General features: G+C 35.3%; 1 protein-coding gene across 1 annotated transcript; it reads left to right on the top strand.

The window, feature by feature from the left end:
- Nucleotides 1–31: 31 nt before the first annotated feature.
- On the top strand, nt 32–19272 carry LOC136805937 (long-chain-fatty-acid--CoA ligase 4-like). Its single transcript, XM_067062525.1, has 14 exons — nt 32–410; nt 6083–6360; nt 6767–7015; nt 7396–7476; nt 13558–13627; nt 14056–14114; nt 14511–14575; nt 14865–14936; nt 15902–16041; nt 16296–16468; nt 16725–16799; nt 16991–17179; nt 17745–18017; nt 18377–19272. Exons 1-14 carry the CDS (start codon nt 160–162, stop codon nt 18529–18531), a joined length of 2130 nt encoding a protein of 709 aa, XP_066918626.1. The 5' UTR covers nt 32–159; the 3' UTR covers nt 18532–19272.
- Nucleotides 19273–19401: the final 129 nt, after the last annotated feature.

Raw genomic sequence — 19401 nt, 5'->3', positions numbered from 1 at the left:
TTAGTGTGCCTAACCACGCACCTTTGAACTTTGAACGATTTTGGAGGCTTTGGTTGACCGGCACGCGTCAGAAATAACAAAAATGAGGATTTTGTAGGAGGTTCTTGGTTTGGATTCAAGTTCATCAGTGTCTTTACTCTTTTCACCATTAACATTGTCATGGCAGGATCAAATGACTCTGTTGCTATCAAGCTCTTCACATTATCGTGTAGCGTCGTTGGATGGTTCTGGAATACCGTTACTTTTATACCCTGGTATGTTTTGAGTGGAAATTTCAAAAGACCAAAATATGGACACATCCAAGGAAAGTCAATCACTGGACGTCCAGAGGGTCCTTATGCTGATATTAACCACCTTTCTGGATCCAAAGATGGGTTTGATGGGATCACTACCTTGGATCAGTTGTTTAAGTAAGCTAAATTTATTTGCATTTTTTTCTTTTTTTTGTGTTCTCTAGCAAAGGTATCAGACCAGTTTTATTTGTTTTTGTTAGTTTTTTGTGACCTTGCTTACTCTAACTTTTGCAGATCTGCCAACCTAAGACCTTTGCTTTGGCGGTCATCGAAAAATTGTTCTATTCGCGTCACCCGCCCGCACCAAATTTTCTGCTGATTTTCCGGTGCAGCATGCGAAAAAAAACTGGGAAAAGCAATTTGTTCTTTTAAAATATAGCTTTTTTCTCAATTGCTCTGACGACCATCGAAAAATTGTTTTGCTTGCGTTACCACCTGCCCCCCCCCCGCCCCGCCCCGGGAATGTTTTTGAATGCCCGTCCGCCCGCATGCATTTTTAACACCTGTTGCGACGCGAACAGAGCATTTTTTCGATGACCGCCTTTGCGAAAACTGAAATTTTAGCCTGATTTAACTGATTTTGCAACTTGAAAATGGGGGACTTACTACACATACTACCGTAACTTGGTCTAATGTCGACACCCCTCCTCTATCCGACACCCTTTTTATCAGCTGAAATGTATAGAAAGGCTGAAACTGTTTTTCTTTGCTTAGTGGTCAGAGAGGAATAATCCTTTTTCAATCAGTGTTTCAAGCTTTCATATTATTCCCTTCTCTAAAGAAGAAGGGTGTCGCAATTAGAAGACGGATGTCGAGATTAGACCAACTTACAGTACAGTATATATAGTCAACTCAGGTAATCGTTACGCACTTTTCAGAGAAAGGTTGATTTCTTGGCTAATTCTTGTGATGAAAGGCTAGTTGAGCTCTTTTTAGATAGCTAAAGCATTTTCCAACCTTTTTCATTCATATAAGCTATCTTCGATAAGCCAAAATTCATTATTAAGCAACATTTTTCAACTGCGTAATGATTAGGTGCCAAATCTGCAATTATTCCGCATTTTTCTCTATCGATTCCGTGGATATCGGAAAACTGTTAAGAAAACCAATTGGCTATTAAACTGTGTTGAAAAGATATTACTTGAAACAATGTATTGGCGACTTTAAGCTTGAATGGTAACTTGAAAAGGTGCTTAATGATTGGGCTACCCTGGTAAATTTTACGCACCTAATTGATCTGCGGCTCTTGTTATTTATCACAGAATTTTCAAGAAAAAACATTTGGTGGGATAAAACGTACTTGAATAGGCTGCTTCTTAGCAACAACCATTTGCGCGCTATCTTGTACCCAGATCTCCTCAGTTCAAAAGTTACTTCATCCTTCTAAAATATCAAAACGGTATCGCCACAGCGCATTTTCTTTGAAGCAAATTTTGGCGAGCGGGAAGTCAAAACAGAAACAAATTATTGGTACAAAAGGTAGGGAAATGGTTTGGCTTTCATAATAATTTTACTTCAAGGTTAGAAACCAAGTATATCATGAAATATTGGTGATTCAAAAAGTGCGTAAGAATTAGGAGTGCGTAACGATTACCTGAGTTGACTATATATATTTCCGATCAAAAAATTGGGAAACATTTTTCTCATTTTCTCATGCGTAAGATCAGTCCGTCACAAAGTGCCATATAAACAAAACTCAACATCCTACAAAAGTTGTCTTTTTGATTTCCCAAACATTTGTCTCAAGCGTTCACTTCCACAATAATTTATGTATGCAATTTCTGTCAGTCCACAGTCGGGTTCAACATATACGCGTGTTTTTATTCATGTGACCGAAGTGCCTACTAAAACAATCCGGGGGTAAGTAGCGAATCATCCACCCAATCATCTTAAATTCACTTTAATTGTGCTTTGACTTTCAAAAAATATTATGTAAAAACTACGACTTTATAATAGCTACAAAAAGCAAAAAGTTTGATACTTCATCAGTGAAATATACAATAAATTTCTAGTTTCAACTTTCAGTGGGCGTTTTTCTAGCGCTTCGTTGATCACGCAATTTTTGTGTCACACCGACTTTCTCTACCACTTGTAATAATTATGCATTGCCAAATTTGGTTCTCCATTGTTAAGTCAGGATCGATGGTGGCGTCGCCTAAGCACAAAAAAGAAAGGATTTCGTCAGTTTTATGCATACATAATTTTTGCAAATATTCTATTCCCAGACAACCCAGGCGGTGTCAATCGAACAAATCAAATGCAGAATCAATTGAATGCAATCGAACACAATCAAACACAATCGAATAATTGCGATTCGATTGTCGAACGCAATCGAATCGCAATCGAATATTACCCAGAATTTGCCGTTCGATTGCTTCGATTACGTTCGATTATGTTTGATTGCATCATTTGATTGATTCAATTGTATTCGATTTTATTCACTATAGTACGGTATACGCACTCGGCCGTCCACGCTAAAAAAGCTCCAAAGGAGTGATCAAATTTAATTTAATCGCAATCAAACTTATCGTACATAATCGTAATCAAACATAATCGAAGTTCAATCGAAGGTAATTTACAATCAATCGAACCAATCAAACATGGTTGACTATGAATCGAACCAATCTAACGTTATTTGAACGCAATCGAGCACAATCGAATATTACCCAAGAATCGGCCGTTCGATTGCGTTCGACAATTGAATCCCAATCATTCGATCGCGTTCGATTACGTTCGATTGGTTCGATTGCGATTTCCGTTCGAAGTTGTTCGATTGACACCGTTTGGCTATTCACCGCGTGAGTGCTCTTTTCGTAGACTAGTCGGAATACCTTCTTTTACTTGCAGGATTGATGGTAACTTTTCATCTTCGTTATTTTTAAAATGAAGCACAACCAAAAAAAATAAAGCTTCAAAAAGTTGCGTATTTCCAGTGAGTAAACACTGATATTTTTTCAGCCAGGCAAATGTCTCGTATTGGGGTTCTAGTCTTGACCCCTAAGCCTACGCGAGATGAAGCATTTGGATAGACGAGACAAAACTTGAAAACAGCTGGTGTTTTGAAGCGCTTGCGTGGAATCGAAAAATCGCTCTTTGTGACGCACTGGAGATTCGGCATGCACCTCTGTTTAGTTTGAGATTTTCAATTTAAAAACAAATTAAGGGTAAATTGGTCTGGGCATTTGCTAGTATTTGTCTGCACTATACTTCCAGTTTTTGCTAGGCAAGACAAAAACTAAATGTATGGCGTTGTATGACATGGCAAGAAATTTCAGAGCCAGGCAAATTTACCTTTGTTTATTTCTATTTCTATTTGGTTATGTTTCAGGAGGCTTTAATAAGGCCTATTTTCACAACTATAGACGCTTTCAATAAACGCCCTGTCAGCACCTTGGACTGACTACCCAATTACCTACCTCTTTGTACCTCTTTGTGGCTTTTGCTTTTTGTCCAATGCTTTGACATTTCCTTGAGGCTCTTTGAGTCAGCTTGCCTAAGGGTGAAAAAATGGGCAAGCATTGGTTCGTCTGGAACAGTTGTGAGGAAGGTGTCTAAGTGTTTTTTGAATACTTCTTTGGGGCAGTTTGTCAAATCTCTTATTGGTCTGGGAAGGGTGTTGAACAAACGAGGGTCCTCTTGGATATTTTTGTGTTTAATATTGACAGCTTTTAGATTGCAAATCCTCCCCAATCTCTGACTTTTAATAATTAAAATTCTGGATATGTTGCCTTCAATGACGTTCCAAGTGTAAATTATTTGATAGCGCTCTCTCCGTCTTTCAAGGCTGTACAATTTTACTGATTTTAGTTTTTCCCAATAATTGAGGGATGGAATGGAATGGAATTCAATGTAAAAACGATTTCTGAAATTCTTCCAGTTGTTGGAGAAGACCACATTCCCCAATTCCCCACTAATGGAATGGGTTGATCCAGGTGATTGTGAAGGTTCATTAACTTGCCAAGTGAACCTCTGCAAATGGGAATCAAACCTCAATCACCTGTGCAACAACCAAGGTCAATGACCACTATACATCTTTTCCTTTTGCTGTCCAATAGACTGAATTTGCAGAAAATTCAAGTTTATTGCGACAGGCCCCATCAAAAATAAAATTAATGATATCTGTCAAAGTTTTTACAAGTAATTCATGAGGAAGAGTGGTATAAAGTGTAGCAAAATCGAAGGTTGAAATTCTTTGTGCTTTTTTCTTAGCATTTATCCGATTTAGATGTTCAATACCCAGTGAAGAATTTTTAAAATTTTATAAATTACCTTGCTGATAAAATGATCTTTCTTCAAACTTATCAGCGCATAAAACAAATTAATTAGGCCAAATGGACTGTTTATTGATTTAATCCTTGAAGTTTTAAACATGACATTGTCATTAGCAAAAGATCTATTGTACACTGACCTCTTCTTACACCTTACTGATTAGCAAAAAGGCAATATAAAATCTTTGTTTTATAAAGAATTTTTACTATGGAGGATTTTTTGGTGATACATATTTTTTTTATTAGAACATCCAAAATTTTTAAAGCCTTTGAATGTTCTTAACTTTTTTGGTTTTCAGCCTAGAAATGTTCTTAACATGTTCTTTTTTTCACCATTTTTTGCAGTCTTTTGATCATTTTTTGATCATTTTTGTCTATTTTCCTAAGAAATCGGGTGTTTTAGAGTCTTAAAATGTTCTTAGCTTGTTCTTCACATTTTAGCCATTGAAGCCTTATGTTCTTATATAGTTTGTTCTTATTAAAAAAAAGTTAAACCTTATCGGGGAAAAAAAGAGTTTTATTTAGTCGGGGAAAAATTTCGTCACCTAGAGGTATTTTCGTCAATTTCCCCCGACCAAAATTCCATTTGTCACTTTTCCCCGAACAAATTTACAATTCAGTCACTTTCACCCGACTATATTGTTCAAATGAAATGGTTTCCTTCACTAGCTCGAAAATAGATCTTGTAATTTGACGTTTAAAGCACTAATTTCGGCTAATAAAGGCGTAAAAATTTGGATTTGAATTTTGGTTGGGGAAAAAAAATCGAGCAAAAGTTTTGGTCGGGGATAAAAAAATCTGTTAAAAGTTTTGGTTGGGTGATAAAATGTCAGGGATAAATTTTGTCAGTGAAAAATTTTCGTTAAAATTGTTTTCCCCGATAAGGTATCATCACGTCAGTGATTAGTTATTACCATCAACAGCTCTAGGATTACTTTGTGTTTACTTTAATAAGTGAATTACTATTTGTTTTTAACTGTTCATGTTTGATTATACTTGTCATTTTAACACAGTGATATGTGATAAACAAAGATTAACAAAGTATATTTTGAGGGTGCATTTACAGGGAATTTTGTATCTTTGTAGAATGCAATCAACAGAAGCCCAAACAACATAAAATTTATAGATAATATAATATTTGAAGATATCAAACCAACGATCCTTTATCAATCCTCTAGAAACTTGTTTCAGAATTAACAGGTTGGGTTTTGCCAATCCTTAGGGGAGTGTTTATTGAGAGGGTTATTTTTAACGTTTGAAGGATAATTAATTAAATGATCACCTTTTATTAAGTAGAGATTATCAAAGGGGTGGTATCCATTTGAAGTATTACTACTATATATAGTCATAGTAGGCAACACCCCTCCAACCCCGGCTAAAAAAGTGAGGATGGGTGTAGGTGGGGGTGCTACATAGGTTTACCCCCCCCCTGAAATTTCTCATCAACCCAACCCCCACCTTTTTTTTTAAATCCAAAAATCCTCAACGGGTTATAACGGAATTATTTTATTTCTACTTTAGAAAATCTGTTGAAAAACATGGAGACAGAGGGTGCATGGGAACACGAGAGCTTTTGGCCGAAGATGATGAAGTCCAACCCAATGGACGTATTTTCAAAAAGATGATCCTTGGTGACTACAAGTGGATGAGTTACAATGAAGCATATACAGAAGTTCAACGTGTCAGTGCTGGTCTTAAAGCTATTGGTGTACAAACCAAAGAATATGTTATCATCTTTGCCGAAACTAAAGCTGAATGGATGTTGAGTGCTCAAGCATGTTTCATGAGAAATTTCCCAGGTATTTTGGATAAGTTATTGCTTTAGTTTACCCAAAGTTATACTCTTAAAGTGTATAGGGACAAGAACAGCCGCTGTGAGTGTTTCTCAAAAAAAAAGTCTCATATAGCCACTGTTCATGTAGAATAAAAGTGGGAAAGATTGCATCCAAAAGACTGTTAACATCGATTTTTTATAAATCATTACCGTATACACAACTGCTATTTACGTAACTTTGCAGATTATTGTGTCAGTCATTAAATTTTTGTCCTCTTGAGTTTAAGTAAAAGATTATGAGCAGCATTTGCCAATTCTCATCAAAATCAAAGTAGATTGATTTGGAAAAAAGCTTTTCTGTGATTGTGTAGCAACCATAGGGTCATGATGAAACTTTGTACAATCAATTGTTGCTTTACCTTCTGCTCTAGTTGTCACAATCTATGCCACTCTTGGCGACGATGCTTTGGTCTATGGATTCAACGAAGCAGAAGCCAAGTATGTCATGGTGGATGCAGCCCTTCTACCCAAACTGAAAAATTTAATTTCCCAACTAACACACGTTGAACAAATTGTCTATTTTGGAAATGCCAAGAAAGCGCTTGTACAAGAATTCCCTGAAAACATCAAAGTCTATTCTTATCAACAAATCAAAGATATTGGATCCAAACTAAAGAATTGTAAGTGTTTTCTTCGCTATCATTATTCAGAACTAGTCACATTCTCTAACCCAAAGATTTGTTCTTCAAAGTCGGAAAGATTTCATTAAAATTTTTTAAAAGAACAAGTTGTAACAGATGGATCATTTCTTTTGGAACACAAAATCTCTGAAATGTTAGCAAATCCATATATATAACGTTGGAAGGAAGCTATTACGGAGTGAGTTTAAGTCTTGCCATGTCTAATTGAAAAGTGAGGTCTAGAACACTGGCATCACTCGATAAAGTTCTTTCCAAAGAACAAAAGCAAGCCCCCTTTTAGTTTCATTAACAAATAACAACATCGTCATATCTCTCTTTTGAGATGATTCTCTAAACTTTTATTTATTTTTTGAATATAGTTGATTCACCGGTAGAATCACCGGATCAAGATGACGTAGCTGTGGTGATGTACACATCAGGATCCACTGGTGTTCCCAAAGGTACCATATATTTTTAATTTCGCATAGCGAAAGTATTACGATCGTCTTTCGCGGCGGCGGCGGTGTAATGAAAATTTTAGAAAACGAAAGTAGTTGAAACTTCTAGAACATTCTCGAAGATTCTAAAATATGGACTCACTCGCTAAGATAAAATTCAATGATTCCAGTGCGCAAGTGCTAGGTAGGTGGAACCAAGCATTCGTAAACATTCTTGTTTTTTAAAATGGCGGATTCGATCATGCTGTCAAACTTGCTCTGGATTTTTGGATTTTTATCATGTTTTGATGTTTTTAGAGTACTTAAAGAGGTTTATATTTGTTTTAGCATAGTATTTTATGTTTGTGTAGTTAGTAAATGCACCAATGAAGTGATATGAATCTTACAATTAGAGTTGCCCTTGAACATCACTTCACACAACAACAAATACAGACAAACACAACAGACAGCACAGGAGGTATGATCTTCATTTTTACAGGTAGAATTATTTGTTGATATTTGATTAGGTTGTGTTGTAAGAAAGATTATCGTTTACTTAGCACTTAGTATTTCACAGAAGAATTCATAGCAGGGGGTGTCAATCTATAAGTGATAGAAGCTACCTTTTGATGTGTTAATTGTCATTTTCCAGACTCAATCAATGTCAATCGATGAGCGATGACTAATTATAATAACTAGCCGATTGATTGGATGTCGATCAATTTCGATAATCGAGACTATTCTAACTGATAATAGATTAGTTTTTTAATCAATTGGACTCGATTGGATGTCAATTGTGATCAATATCGAACATCTTTTTATAATAAATCGATGGAAAATCGATCACAATTGCAATTGATAGCCAGTCGAGCTTCCCATAAAATCTTGATTATCGATTGTCCATCAATTATCGAAATCAAACGATATCCAACCCATTGATTATTTATTGATTAGTCATCGATTGGAAAAAGTAATCGATTGAGAGTCTGGCATGTTGGATTGGCGCTTCGTATGGCGCGCCAAAGCGGAAATAAATACTATCTCTCATTTCGCGACACTATCTTTCATTTCACGACACTATCTTTCATTTCGCGACACTATCTTTCATATCACGACACTATCTTTCATTTCGCGACACTATCTTTCATTTCGCGACACTATCTTTTATTTCGTGACACTATCTTTTATTTTGCGACACTATCTTTCATTTCGCAACACTATCTTTCATTTCGCGATACTATCTTTCATTTCGCGATACTATCTTTCCAAAAAAACATTATCTTAATTGAAACAATACTATCTTTTTTTACGGGATACTATCTTTTTTACGGAAGCCGAGAAGTGCCATCGACAAAAAAATATTTTTAATTTCAGAAAAAAATAATTAATTTTAGAATAAAAGAATATTTAATTTTAGAAAAATAAATTGAATTCAGAGAAAAATATTTGATTTTAGAAAATAAATTTAAATTTAGAAACAAAATATTTAATTTTTAAAAAATTTATTTAAATTGGGAAAAAAATATTTAATTTTAGTAAAAAAAAATTAAACTTAGAAAAATTATCAATTTAGAGAAAAAAATTTAATTTTACTTTAGAAAAAATAAAACCTTAAAACATACCTTATTGGAACTACTTCTTGCGGGTTTTAATTTTGGCGCTTTTCGCGGTTTGTTATGTACATTAATTTTTGTTACCGAAATCTAACGCAACCGTTACCTACCTATTTATGATAATCAGAAAATTTTTTACTATGGGAAAAAAATGTCAGCGGAAAGTGACGAAAATTTTGAAGGGGTGACGAAATTTTTCCCCAACAAAATTTATTCCCGACATTTCATCACCTGACCAAAACTTTTTTTACCCGATTTTTTTATTCCCGACCAAAAACTTTTACTCAATTTTTCCCCCAACCAAACTTCAAATCCAAATTTTTTACACCTTTTTATTAACCGAAATTAGTGTTTTATAAACGTCGAATTACAAGATCTATTTTCGAGCTAAGTGAAGAAAACCATATTATTTGGAGAGTTTAGTCATGTGAAAGTGACTAACTAAAAATGATCTTGTCTGAATAACAAAAGTCAAATCCAAAGACAAATCCAGGAAGTATGAAAACGAAAGTTGTAAGTAAGTGTGCCGCCCGGGAGGAATCAGACCAAAAAGTTTTTCTTTTTTCAATTTTTTTCAGACGGTGGACTTTTGGTGTAAGCATGCACGGAATCAGGCAAAAAAGGTTTTCTCTTTTTTCTCTCCAAAGAAAAACTTTTTTCTTAAAACATTTTTTTTCTGAAATGAACTTAATTTTTTCTCTAAACTAAATTGATATTTTTTCTAAATTTAATTTTTCTTACTAAAATTAAATATTTTTTTTCTAAAATTAAATATTTTTTTTCTAAAATTAAATATTTTTTTTCTAAAATTAAATATTTTTTTCTCGATGGCACTTTTCGGCTTTCATAATAAAGATAGTATCACGTAAAAAAGATAGTATTGTTTCAATTAAGATAATGTTTTTTGGGGAAAATAGTGTCGCGAACTGAAAGATAGTGTCGCCAACTGAAAAATAGTGTCGCCAACTGAAAGATAGTTTCGCGAACTGAAAGATAGTGCCGCGAAATGAAAGATAGTGCCGCGAAATGAAAGATAGTGCCGCGAAATGAAAGATAGTGTCGCGAAATGGAAGATAGTGTCGCGAAATGAAAGATAGTATTTATTTCCGCTTTGGCGCGCCATAGCTTCGTGGGATAGTGGTCATTGGACCTTGGCAGTTACATCAATATGCCAAAAACATTTTGTTCAACCACCTTCACTTCAAGATAGGCCACCATAGAATGAACTTCCTTTTATAGGATGAACCATATTCATGTGGCTTTCAGCCTTGCACTCCATCACAGAGCCTATTTGAGATATTTTACTAACACCTGTAGCCCAGAGAAAAATTTTAGACCTTTATTATTTGAATGCATGCCTTTTTAATACTCAAATATATAAAATTAAAAAGATTTTAACTTGGTCATTAGTCAAAAAAGTCATTAAAATTGATTAGCCTCTGCGATGGAGTGCAAGGCTGACAGCCACATTTATATGGTTCATCCTATAAAAGGAAGTTCATTCTATGGTGGCCTATCTTGAAGTGAAGGTGGTTGAACAAAATGTTTTGGCATATTGATGTAACTGCTTGGTTGCTACGCAGGCGTCAAAGTTTGGGATTCCCACTCACAGCGGTTCACTTGAAAAGTGATTGAGCCTTCACCCGGGTCAACCCAAATGAATGCGAGGGAAAACGGCAAGACTGTTGTTGTTGTTGTTGCTTGAATACTGATTGTACAATGGATTTGAGTTTTGATTGATCAGATATATAACACTAAAGACAAACTTTTTTATACAGTGTCAGACTCCCACTCAAAACAATTGATTCATTTTCAATCGATGACAAAATGATAACAAATCAATTGACTGGATATCGATTGGTTCTGGTACCGTATGTTGGTCTAATGTCAACATCCCTCTTCTAAAATTCCGACACCCTTCCTTAGAGATAGGAATAATAGGAAGATTGGGATGACTTATAGACAAAAGGTATTTTCCTCTCTGATCGCTAAGGAAAGAAAAATGGTTTCCATCAGCGATTCTGACCTTGCAATTATCCCTATCTTTAAAGAAGGTTGTCGAAATTAGAAGGGGGATGTTGACATTAGACCAACGTACAGTAATTGATAGGTATTTGATAATGTTATGCTAATAGACCTTTTTTCAAAGAGGCCACCCTGTTGAATAATTATGTAGTCCAGCAGAAAAAACAATGATAAAACCATGCGTAATTATTACAATATGCATGATGAAGTACACTATCATTGTTTCTATGGCTGGACTACATAATTATTCAACAGGACGTCCTCTTTGAAAAAAGGTCTATTATGACATTAAGGAAGGCTCAATTACATTATAGTCAGGTAGAATTGCATAACTACCCAGACAAAAATGGTGTAGAGATGAAATTTTGCACAGAGGTCCAGGAATATGTCAGGAATCACCAAAAAAAAGCCCCACCCCCATGAAGATGGGAACACCCTTGAGGGTGCTGAGGGTGCCATCCATAATGGCGGACATGGTACTTTTTTCTACAATTAATCAAGGGGGGGACCCTTGACAACTGATTTTTAATTGTTTTCAAATGTCAAAAATAACTAGACAGGCAGATTCCTCTCGATGAGTAGATAAAGAAAATGGGGTCACTTTTGAGATTTGGACCACGTGATCCCGAGATATGACCTCTAAAGTCCAAAAAATGACGATTTTTATGACGTCAGCATTTTTACTGAGAGCAATAAATTGAAACATCGACAACCTCATCATGTAGCTCTGATCATGGGCTTTCAGAAAAGCATATGGTTTAATATGTTTAGATCAGCCGTTGGCGAGATGTAACGATTTTAAAATCGTTTAAAACGCTTATTTTTGCTGAGTCAGCACTTTTTTTCGATTTTAAAATCGTTATATCTCGCCAACAGTTGGTTTAAACATACTAAACCATATATTTTTCTGAAAGCCCATGATCAGGGCTACATGACTAGCACATAACTAGACGTTCCAATTTATCCATCTCAGTAAAAATGCTGACGTCACCAAAATCGTCATTTTTTGGACTTTAGAGGTCATATCTCAGGACAATAAGTGCACCAAGTGCACTGGGTTGGGGTTGATTTGTCAGCAAGTGGGAAAAAATGCACTGTAAGGGTGTAAAATTTGGGAAAATACCAAATTTTGAGGTAAAATTTGAGAAATTGAAAAGGGCTAACAATTTCGAAAAATTGCACAATAAAGGGTCAATTTTCAGCCAAATTTTTCCTGCACTGTAACTGTAAGGGTCCCATTTTAGAGACCTGGTTTTTGGCCGAACGTACGGTCGTTTTCAAAATCGAGTGCCCCCCCGGGTAGTCAATCAACAAATTCTCAAAAAATATGTAACTCCACGTCTCAATAATATGGATTCAAGGCAAGTAACACAGCAGTAACAAAGTTTTACCTTTAAGGTAAAACATTTTTGCAGAAAAAAATTGGCCTTAAAAATTTAAATTAATTTCCATCAAATTTAAAATATTAATGTCATATTCCAAATTTGTGCTTTTCGAGCCTTGAAACAGTTTTTTTTATCTAATAGCAATATTTTGCCAAAAATTAAATTATTTTTATATTTATTTTTCAAGGCATCAGCAAAATAAATGCCCGTCAAAGTTGATTGTGTTTGATTTTGTTTTATTGAGTATATATTATGTATCCGTCATTAAAGTCTGTCGTCTCAAAAATATGTAGATACTTTAATTACTTTCAAACTAATTCTCAGCACCAAGTTATATTAAAGTAGAAAGTTATGTACCGTTAGAATTGGAATGATATATTAGAGAGGCCCCCCAGCGGTTTGCGTGATGGCGTGATTGGGACTTTTTTTTTGCGTGATGGCGTGATTAGGGGTGCCGCTGAGGGGGGGGGTGTGGCTCATTAGAGGTGAACAATCTATATGACTAAAATGTTCACATTTGGGTGACAATAAAGCTCTAGCCCCGTTCTATTTATTGCATTCTATTAATGGTGACGGGGGGGATACTTAGGCATAAATAGGTGCCAGGTATGTGCTGATGCACACAAGGTTTGGTTTTTAACCTTCCCAAGTCTCTGAATTATTTAAGGTACGAAAAACTTGAAAAGTCATAAAAATCTCTAGAAGGTTAGAAATTTTTTTGAAAATGTGCTCTAAGAGTCACATTTTCGCCTTGTCTCTGTAACTGTAAGGGTAACTTTATTCTCTGTTAGAGCCAGTTTTTCTCAGGTCCAATTGACATTCTCCAACTCTAGTACTCCCCGGTCGTTTTTAATATGATTATTTTGTCTATGAATAATCAAAGACTTTGCGAAATTTTCGACTCTGAGTCGTCTTGTCTTTTCTTGTGTTGTGTGTAATGCTCACGTTTGGTTTTAACTGTGGATGGACTTACTTTTTTTAGGTTTTTATTTTCTGACTTTAATTTGAACTCTGAATTTATTGCAGCTTTTTAGGTGATATTTTTACAATTTGGAAGTAAAAAATTCCAATACCTTTTTTAGGTGTCATCATTTCTCATTTGAATGTCACATCTTGTTTACATGCACTCGTTTCCAGTGTCCCAAACATGGGGTAAGTAAACTGTTTTTATTTCATTTTTCTTTCAAAATTTATTTTGCTTGTCCTGTGTATAGTATCCTTTTCTCGTCGGCCAACTCCTAACTAATTCTATTTTTAAGTCCTCTTCTTCTTTTTTCTTCCCTTTAAATTTTCAAATCTCAAACGACAGATCTATTCTTGTGTTACAATAGTACAGCTCTCGGTGTAAAATGTCTCATTGGTTGGTCTCATTCCACTGATGCCTACTTAATTAAATGCATTAGACTTTTCTTAGTCCCCTGATCAGAAATGTTGTTTCAAATTCTAAACCAGGTAAACAGGGCTAAGGAAATCGAATGTTTTACGTTGTAAAAAAAACATTTAAAATCGAACGCTTTAGTCTTCAAAAAAGTATATTTTCTATTAGTATTTTTTTCTAAGATAACGTGTTTCATTCATAGACCAAACGATCGTTATATCGGTTACCTTCCACTGGCACATATCATGGAGTTAGCTTGTGGTAAGTCTTCCATAAAAACACTAATAGTCCATGCAGAAAACAAAACACAAATATAAAAAGCTGGAGCCAAAGTTCTTAAAACCGCCCGTGTCTCGAGACGTACCCCACCTTTTGCCTCCTACCCTACCTTTTGCCTCCTACCCCATCTTAAGCAACAAACACCTGTAAACCCCACCATTTCGACTTTTTTGAAAGATCTTTAACCACCCCCATAGGGTTGGGGTTAAGTATTATATACTAGATCTTGCCCCCAATATACAATATGAGGAATGGTGATAAGGCAAGCATTTGATAGCTTGAGATTATTTGGTCATCGATACGATAAATTAAATGCGTTGCGCTTTTCCCGTGTCCAACTACTTGACGATTTTATATGAATCACCTCATTCGTTTTAGAATGTGGATGTCTAGCATTGGCTACACCGATTGGATATTCAAGTGCGCTGACTCTATCTGACCAAGTATGTCTTTTTTAAGAAAAATTCTTATTTAAAACTATTTTCACCTTTGCTATCAAATCTTTTTGAAGCTATTAATCGAAGAATTGAAGCTATTAATGGTAGCTAATATTGCAACAAATGTCACCCTTGGACAAAATGCTGAGTGGGGTCGTAATTGTGACCCATAATAATTTACTGAGAAATTCAAAGAAAAGTAAGTTCGCATTTGATTTAAAAGTTTGGCCCAAATTTTAATTGTGCTTCATCTTTTATGCAATCTCAAGTCATGAACCATTTTCTTTTATTCTAGTCTTCCAAGATCAAGAAAGGAACCAAAGGAGATGCGAGTGTTCTTAGACCAACTTTGATGGCTGCTGTTCCGGTTAGTGTAATATAAGCTCCAATGCATCTTCACAAATAATTATAAATTGTTAAAATTATTAAGCGCTTTTAGTACATGTGTAATCTCATGATAGTGTGACCTCTTGATGTGAAAATGTACATAAAATAGTCATTCGTCATTCCATGGTTATTGTACCAAGGTTGTTAAAGTACCAAGAAGCTATTGACATACCCGTTTTTAAAAGTTTTCTTCGTCGTAACTTCTCATTGTAGACTGCGATCCTCTGTCACTTTTGAAATAAACCAAGTCTCCAGTCTAACAAGAATGAATAAAGCCTTCTACAGGGGGGGGTCGGTAGTAAAATCTCAGACATAATGACGTTTACTACGGTGGTGGTGTGACGAAAAATCGAATAAAACTTTTACTACCCAGGGTAGTTAAATACTAAAATGGGTGGTATCTATGTGTTAAATGTTGAAAAAATTTTACTACCTGGGTAGTTAAACTGGTAAAATTAGCAAATTTTAGCTATATTATTGTAATTCTCTCAATTTTTTGGATGACTTTTCCGAAAAAATCTGAAAATTTTTATAATTTGAAAAAATTTTCTGTTGGAAAGTTGTTTGCTGCAAACTAAAAATCCTCGAAATTTTTTGTCAATATAAAAAAGACTTTGATTCTAAGGGCAAAACATTAATTTTTGCACTAAGTGACAAATGTGTCACATAAATAATCATTTTTTAGCTTTTTTTGTAAAATCAGTCCTAAAAGCAAACAAAAAGTAGGTGGTCTCCATGACAAATTGTCCCAAAAACTTTTACTACCAGGGTAGTAAAATACCTCTTCCAAGAGTCTGGGTGGTGGTATGTAAAAATTCGTAAAAATCCTTTTACTACTCATATATGTCTGAGATTTTACTACCGACCCCCCCCTGTTCTAGACGTTGATGTTGAAATAAGGATTATCTTGCTCTTCTAATCTCTATCCGTTCTTCATCTTTCTAGATGATCATGGATCGTATGAGAAAAGCTGTTTTAGATAAAGTGGCCGGTGGCTCACCTTTCGCACAAGCGCTCTTCAATTTCGCTTTCAACTATAAATTGAGGCTCATCAGAAAAGGATATGACACTCCCATACTGAACAAGTAAGTCGTGCTATTTTTTATGACTTATCAATTTTCCTCTTAAAAAGGCAAAAATGTTGAAAGGGGTAGGATCTTGGCTTCGCTTGGTTTATCATGCAATTTGTAACTTCATTTTGGAACTATTGTGAGGGTTCTTTCAATCTGTTTTTCCAGTTTCTATGAGGAAACTTACCAAATTATTTTTCTCGAAAATGTGAGCCTGGTAACTATCAATTAAGGTTATAATTCTACTATATTACTCCTTGTATAATTAGAGTTGTCTTCAAGAAGGTTCGTGCCATCCTGGGTGGTGAATTACGAATGATGTTGAGCGGTGGCGCACCTCTCTCTCCTGAAACTGAAGAATTCATGAACGTCTGTTTCTGTTGTCCCATTGGCCAAGGTTACGGTTTAACCGAAACGTGTGCTGGTGGTACCCTCTGTAATGGTATGTTTGTTCATTTTTACTATCCATTTTTGTGATGTGTGGAATTTGACCTACTAGGTATCTCAAGGTATATCAAGGGACCGCTCTATTTAAACATAACAGTTTAGTTCCGTCCACATTTTCAAACCTTAAATAAAAAAAAGCTACAACAATAGACTTCTAAACCTAGAGTTTTTTATACAATCTAAGCTTAGTCTTATCATAAGAGATGTTATAAATATTCCATGTCAAAAAACTTTGCTTCTTGATTTTTCAGCTTGGGATCAATCAACAGGACGTGTAGGAAGACCCATCCCATGTTGTCAAATCAAACTAGAAAGCTGGGACGAAGGTAAGAATTTCCAACACCTACTGCGCCTTTTGTCTTTAGGCATATCTCTTTTGACATTCTCATATCAGCTAATCAGATACTAAGCTCACCGTTGATACAATGCAACAATCGTGTAACAGCCTCCTTAAAACTTATCAGTGTAGACATAGCTTAAAACGCCAATTTTTCTACTTTGTTTTTTCCTTTCCCAGGTGGCTACACAGTAAACGATAAGCCGTTCCCACGTGGTGAGATAATCATCGGAGGTAATCACGTGACTTTAGGTTACCTGAAACAAGAAGCCAAGACGCGTGAATCGTACAAGGTGCAAGACGGGAAAAGATGGTTTTACACAGGTGATATCGGTGTTGTAGAAGATGACGGTGTCATTAGGATCGTCGGTGAGTTGTTAAAGACATAATTATTGATGGTACACTAAACAGGCAGACACACAACTTACGCTGACTAAGCAGAATTAAGATATTTTTTCAATTTGCGAGCGCGCAATGCGAAAGGCGGAGAAAAGCTTTCTTTCTAATCTTCAAATTGCTGTGTCAGCAAATGATAGAAAACGCGTTAAATGATGTCCTTAAGAAATTTTTTTCTCCATGTTAAGGTGTTTTAGAAATTATTGTATTTGGGAAATTGTTTTTATAAGACTTTGTGGAAGTAACGAATCATAACGAATCATAACGATCTTTTTGTCTTCATTACACCCGCTTCGACAAATTTGTCTTATTTTTATCTTCAATCATCCTATTAAAAGAGGTGCTGTAATTTTTACGTCCAGCAACGAAACACAAATACATGATTTACGTCTTGCAAGTTTCATGAATTTTGGTCAAATGACACAAAGGATCAAAAGTTTTTCATGTTTCCCATCCATATTTGAAAAACCTATACTTTGCAATACTGTATCATAACATAACTAATGTTCATTTTCGTTCTTCTTTTCTTTACTCACAGACCGCAAGAAGGATTTGGTGAAACTAGCTCACGGTGAATACATCTCACTCGGAAAAGTCGAAGCCGCCTTGAAACAATCCAAATACGTAGAGAACTGTTGCGCGTACGGCGATTCCCGTGAAACGTTCATCGTGTTGCTCGTTGTGCCCGTTCAAGCGGCCGTTGAAGAATTGGCAGCTAGTTTAGGAGCATCGGGAGCTTTTGAAGATCATTGTTCAAACAAAGATGTGGTCGCGAAAGTGTTGCAAGACATCCAAACTGCTGGCAAAGGAGGTATGATTTATATTGCATAAGTCGTTTTGTAAGGTGAACAAACCAAACAACGTTCCAAGCCCTTATAAAAAATATCCAATACTCATAAAGGTTCCGAAAGAGGGCCCACCCGCTAGAAGTATACCGATTTAGGGTAGGGGTATATAATATTTCACTTATAAGGATCATCAAAACTGAAGTCTGTTAAATCTTTCGCGTGGAATTCCTACGAAATTTGTACTTGAATTACCTACTTACTCTTTTGTCTGAACAAACAGCTCGAAAATCCCGCGGGTTTCCCGAAAATTCTCAAATCTTTGGGTTGGTTGGAAACAACGAGCGTCAAAAAACTCGAAAACTTCCTTTTCTTTTCACCATAGCTAACCTTCACAAGAGCGAGTTACCTGCTAAAATCAAATTGTGTGTCGAACCATGGACGCCTGAGAATGACCTGGTGACTGCAGCTTTCAAACTGAAACGTAAGAACATTCAAAGAAGTTACCAAGCCGACATCGATGTGTTGTATGCCAAGTAAAGAATCTCAAGTTTTTTCTCTCGATTGATGCGATGCAATAAGAGCAATGACGGTATATGTACACACTTTTCCTGTTTGTCAGAGGTTTTACCGCGTGGTTCTACGCAAAATATCAGTTCTTTCTCCTGAATTTCTGTCCAAATTAAACTTTGGATGTTTTTTGCTTTTTGGGGGATATTTCAGATAACACAAATTTTTAACAACACACGAAGTTTTGTGCATGATGAATGCTAATAGTGTTCCATACTTCTTGTGGTTTAGCATATTTGGACATCAAGCATATTGTTCTATTCGTTCTGTTCTGTGCTTTAGATTTTAGCATGGTTTAGTTTAAATTTATATTCGAAGATTTTTATTGAATGATGACCAATTAAATTATTATGATATACGTATTACCCTCTATAATGCACACCATATTATCGCTATGTTACTCTATAATACACATCCTAACTAAATTGAACCCATATCGGACTTTGTCTGCAGTGACCTTCCAAAGGGTCCCCCCGTTCCCTGCATTTTAGTTCTCACACAAATACGTTTATTGGAACATCTTTCACGCGTTATATCATATTTTTTTGATTTGATGAATTATATAGTATTATTATTAGCAATGTTGTAAAGCTTTTTAAAGGAAATTTTGATATGAAGTATCACTTAAAGACTAATTTTTGTTTTGTTGTAACGATTATAACCAAAAAGTGTAAATATAATTTGATGAAATAATTTCCACTCCAAATTAAACTTATTAAAATTTCAAATTTCTTTCTTCGCCTGCCTTATTGATTTAGCAAATTTGAAAAACTTGAGACTTATTTTCATTTGAAATTTGAGGGTGACATTGTGAAAAGGATTATCTCGAATTGTACTTTT

This window comes from Clytia hemisphaerica, unplaced genomic scaffold (genome assembly GCF_902728285.1).
Source record: "Clytia hemisphaerica strain Z4C2 unplaced genomic scaffold, Clytia hemisphaerica genome assembly, whole genome shotgun sequence".
Taxonomy (NCBI): Eukaryota; Metazoa; Cnidaria; class Hydrozoa; order Leptothecata; family Clytiidae; genus Clytia; species Clytia hemisphaerica.
The sequence above is the reverse complement of the archived record's forward strand: the minus strand, read 5'-3'. Positions and strand labels throughout refer to the sequence as shown.

Excerpts from the sequence above, each read along its gene's own strand:
- LOC136805937 (XM_067062525.1), top strand. The coding sequence starts at position 160 with ATGGCAGGATCAAATGACTCTGTTGCTATCAAGCTCTTCACATTATCG. Across the intron at positions 411-6,082 it reads ACCTTGGATCAGTTGTTTAA|AAAATCTGTTGAAAAACATG; the intron begins GTAAGCTAAATT and ends TTTCTACTTTAG. Across the intron at positions 14,576-14,864 it reads CGCTGACTCTATCTGACCAA|TCTTCCAAGATCAAGAAAGG; the intron begins GTATGTCTTTTT and ends CTTTTATTCTAG.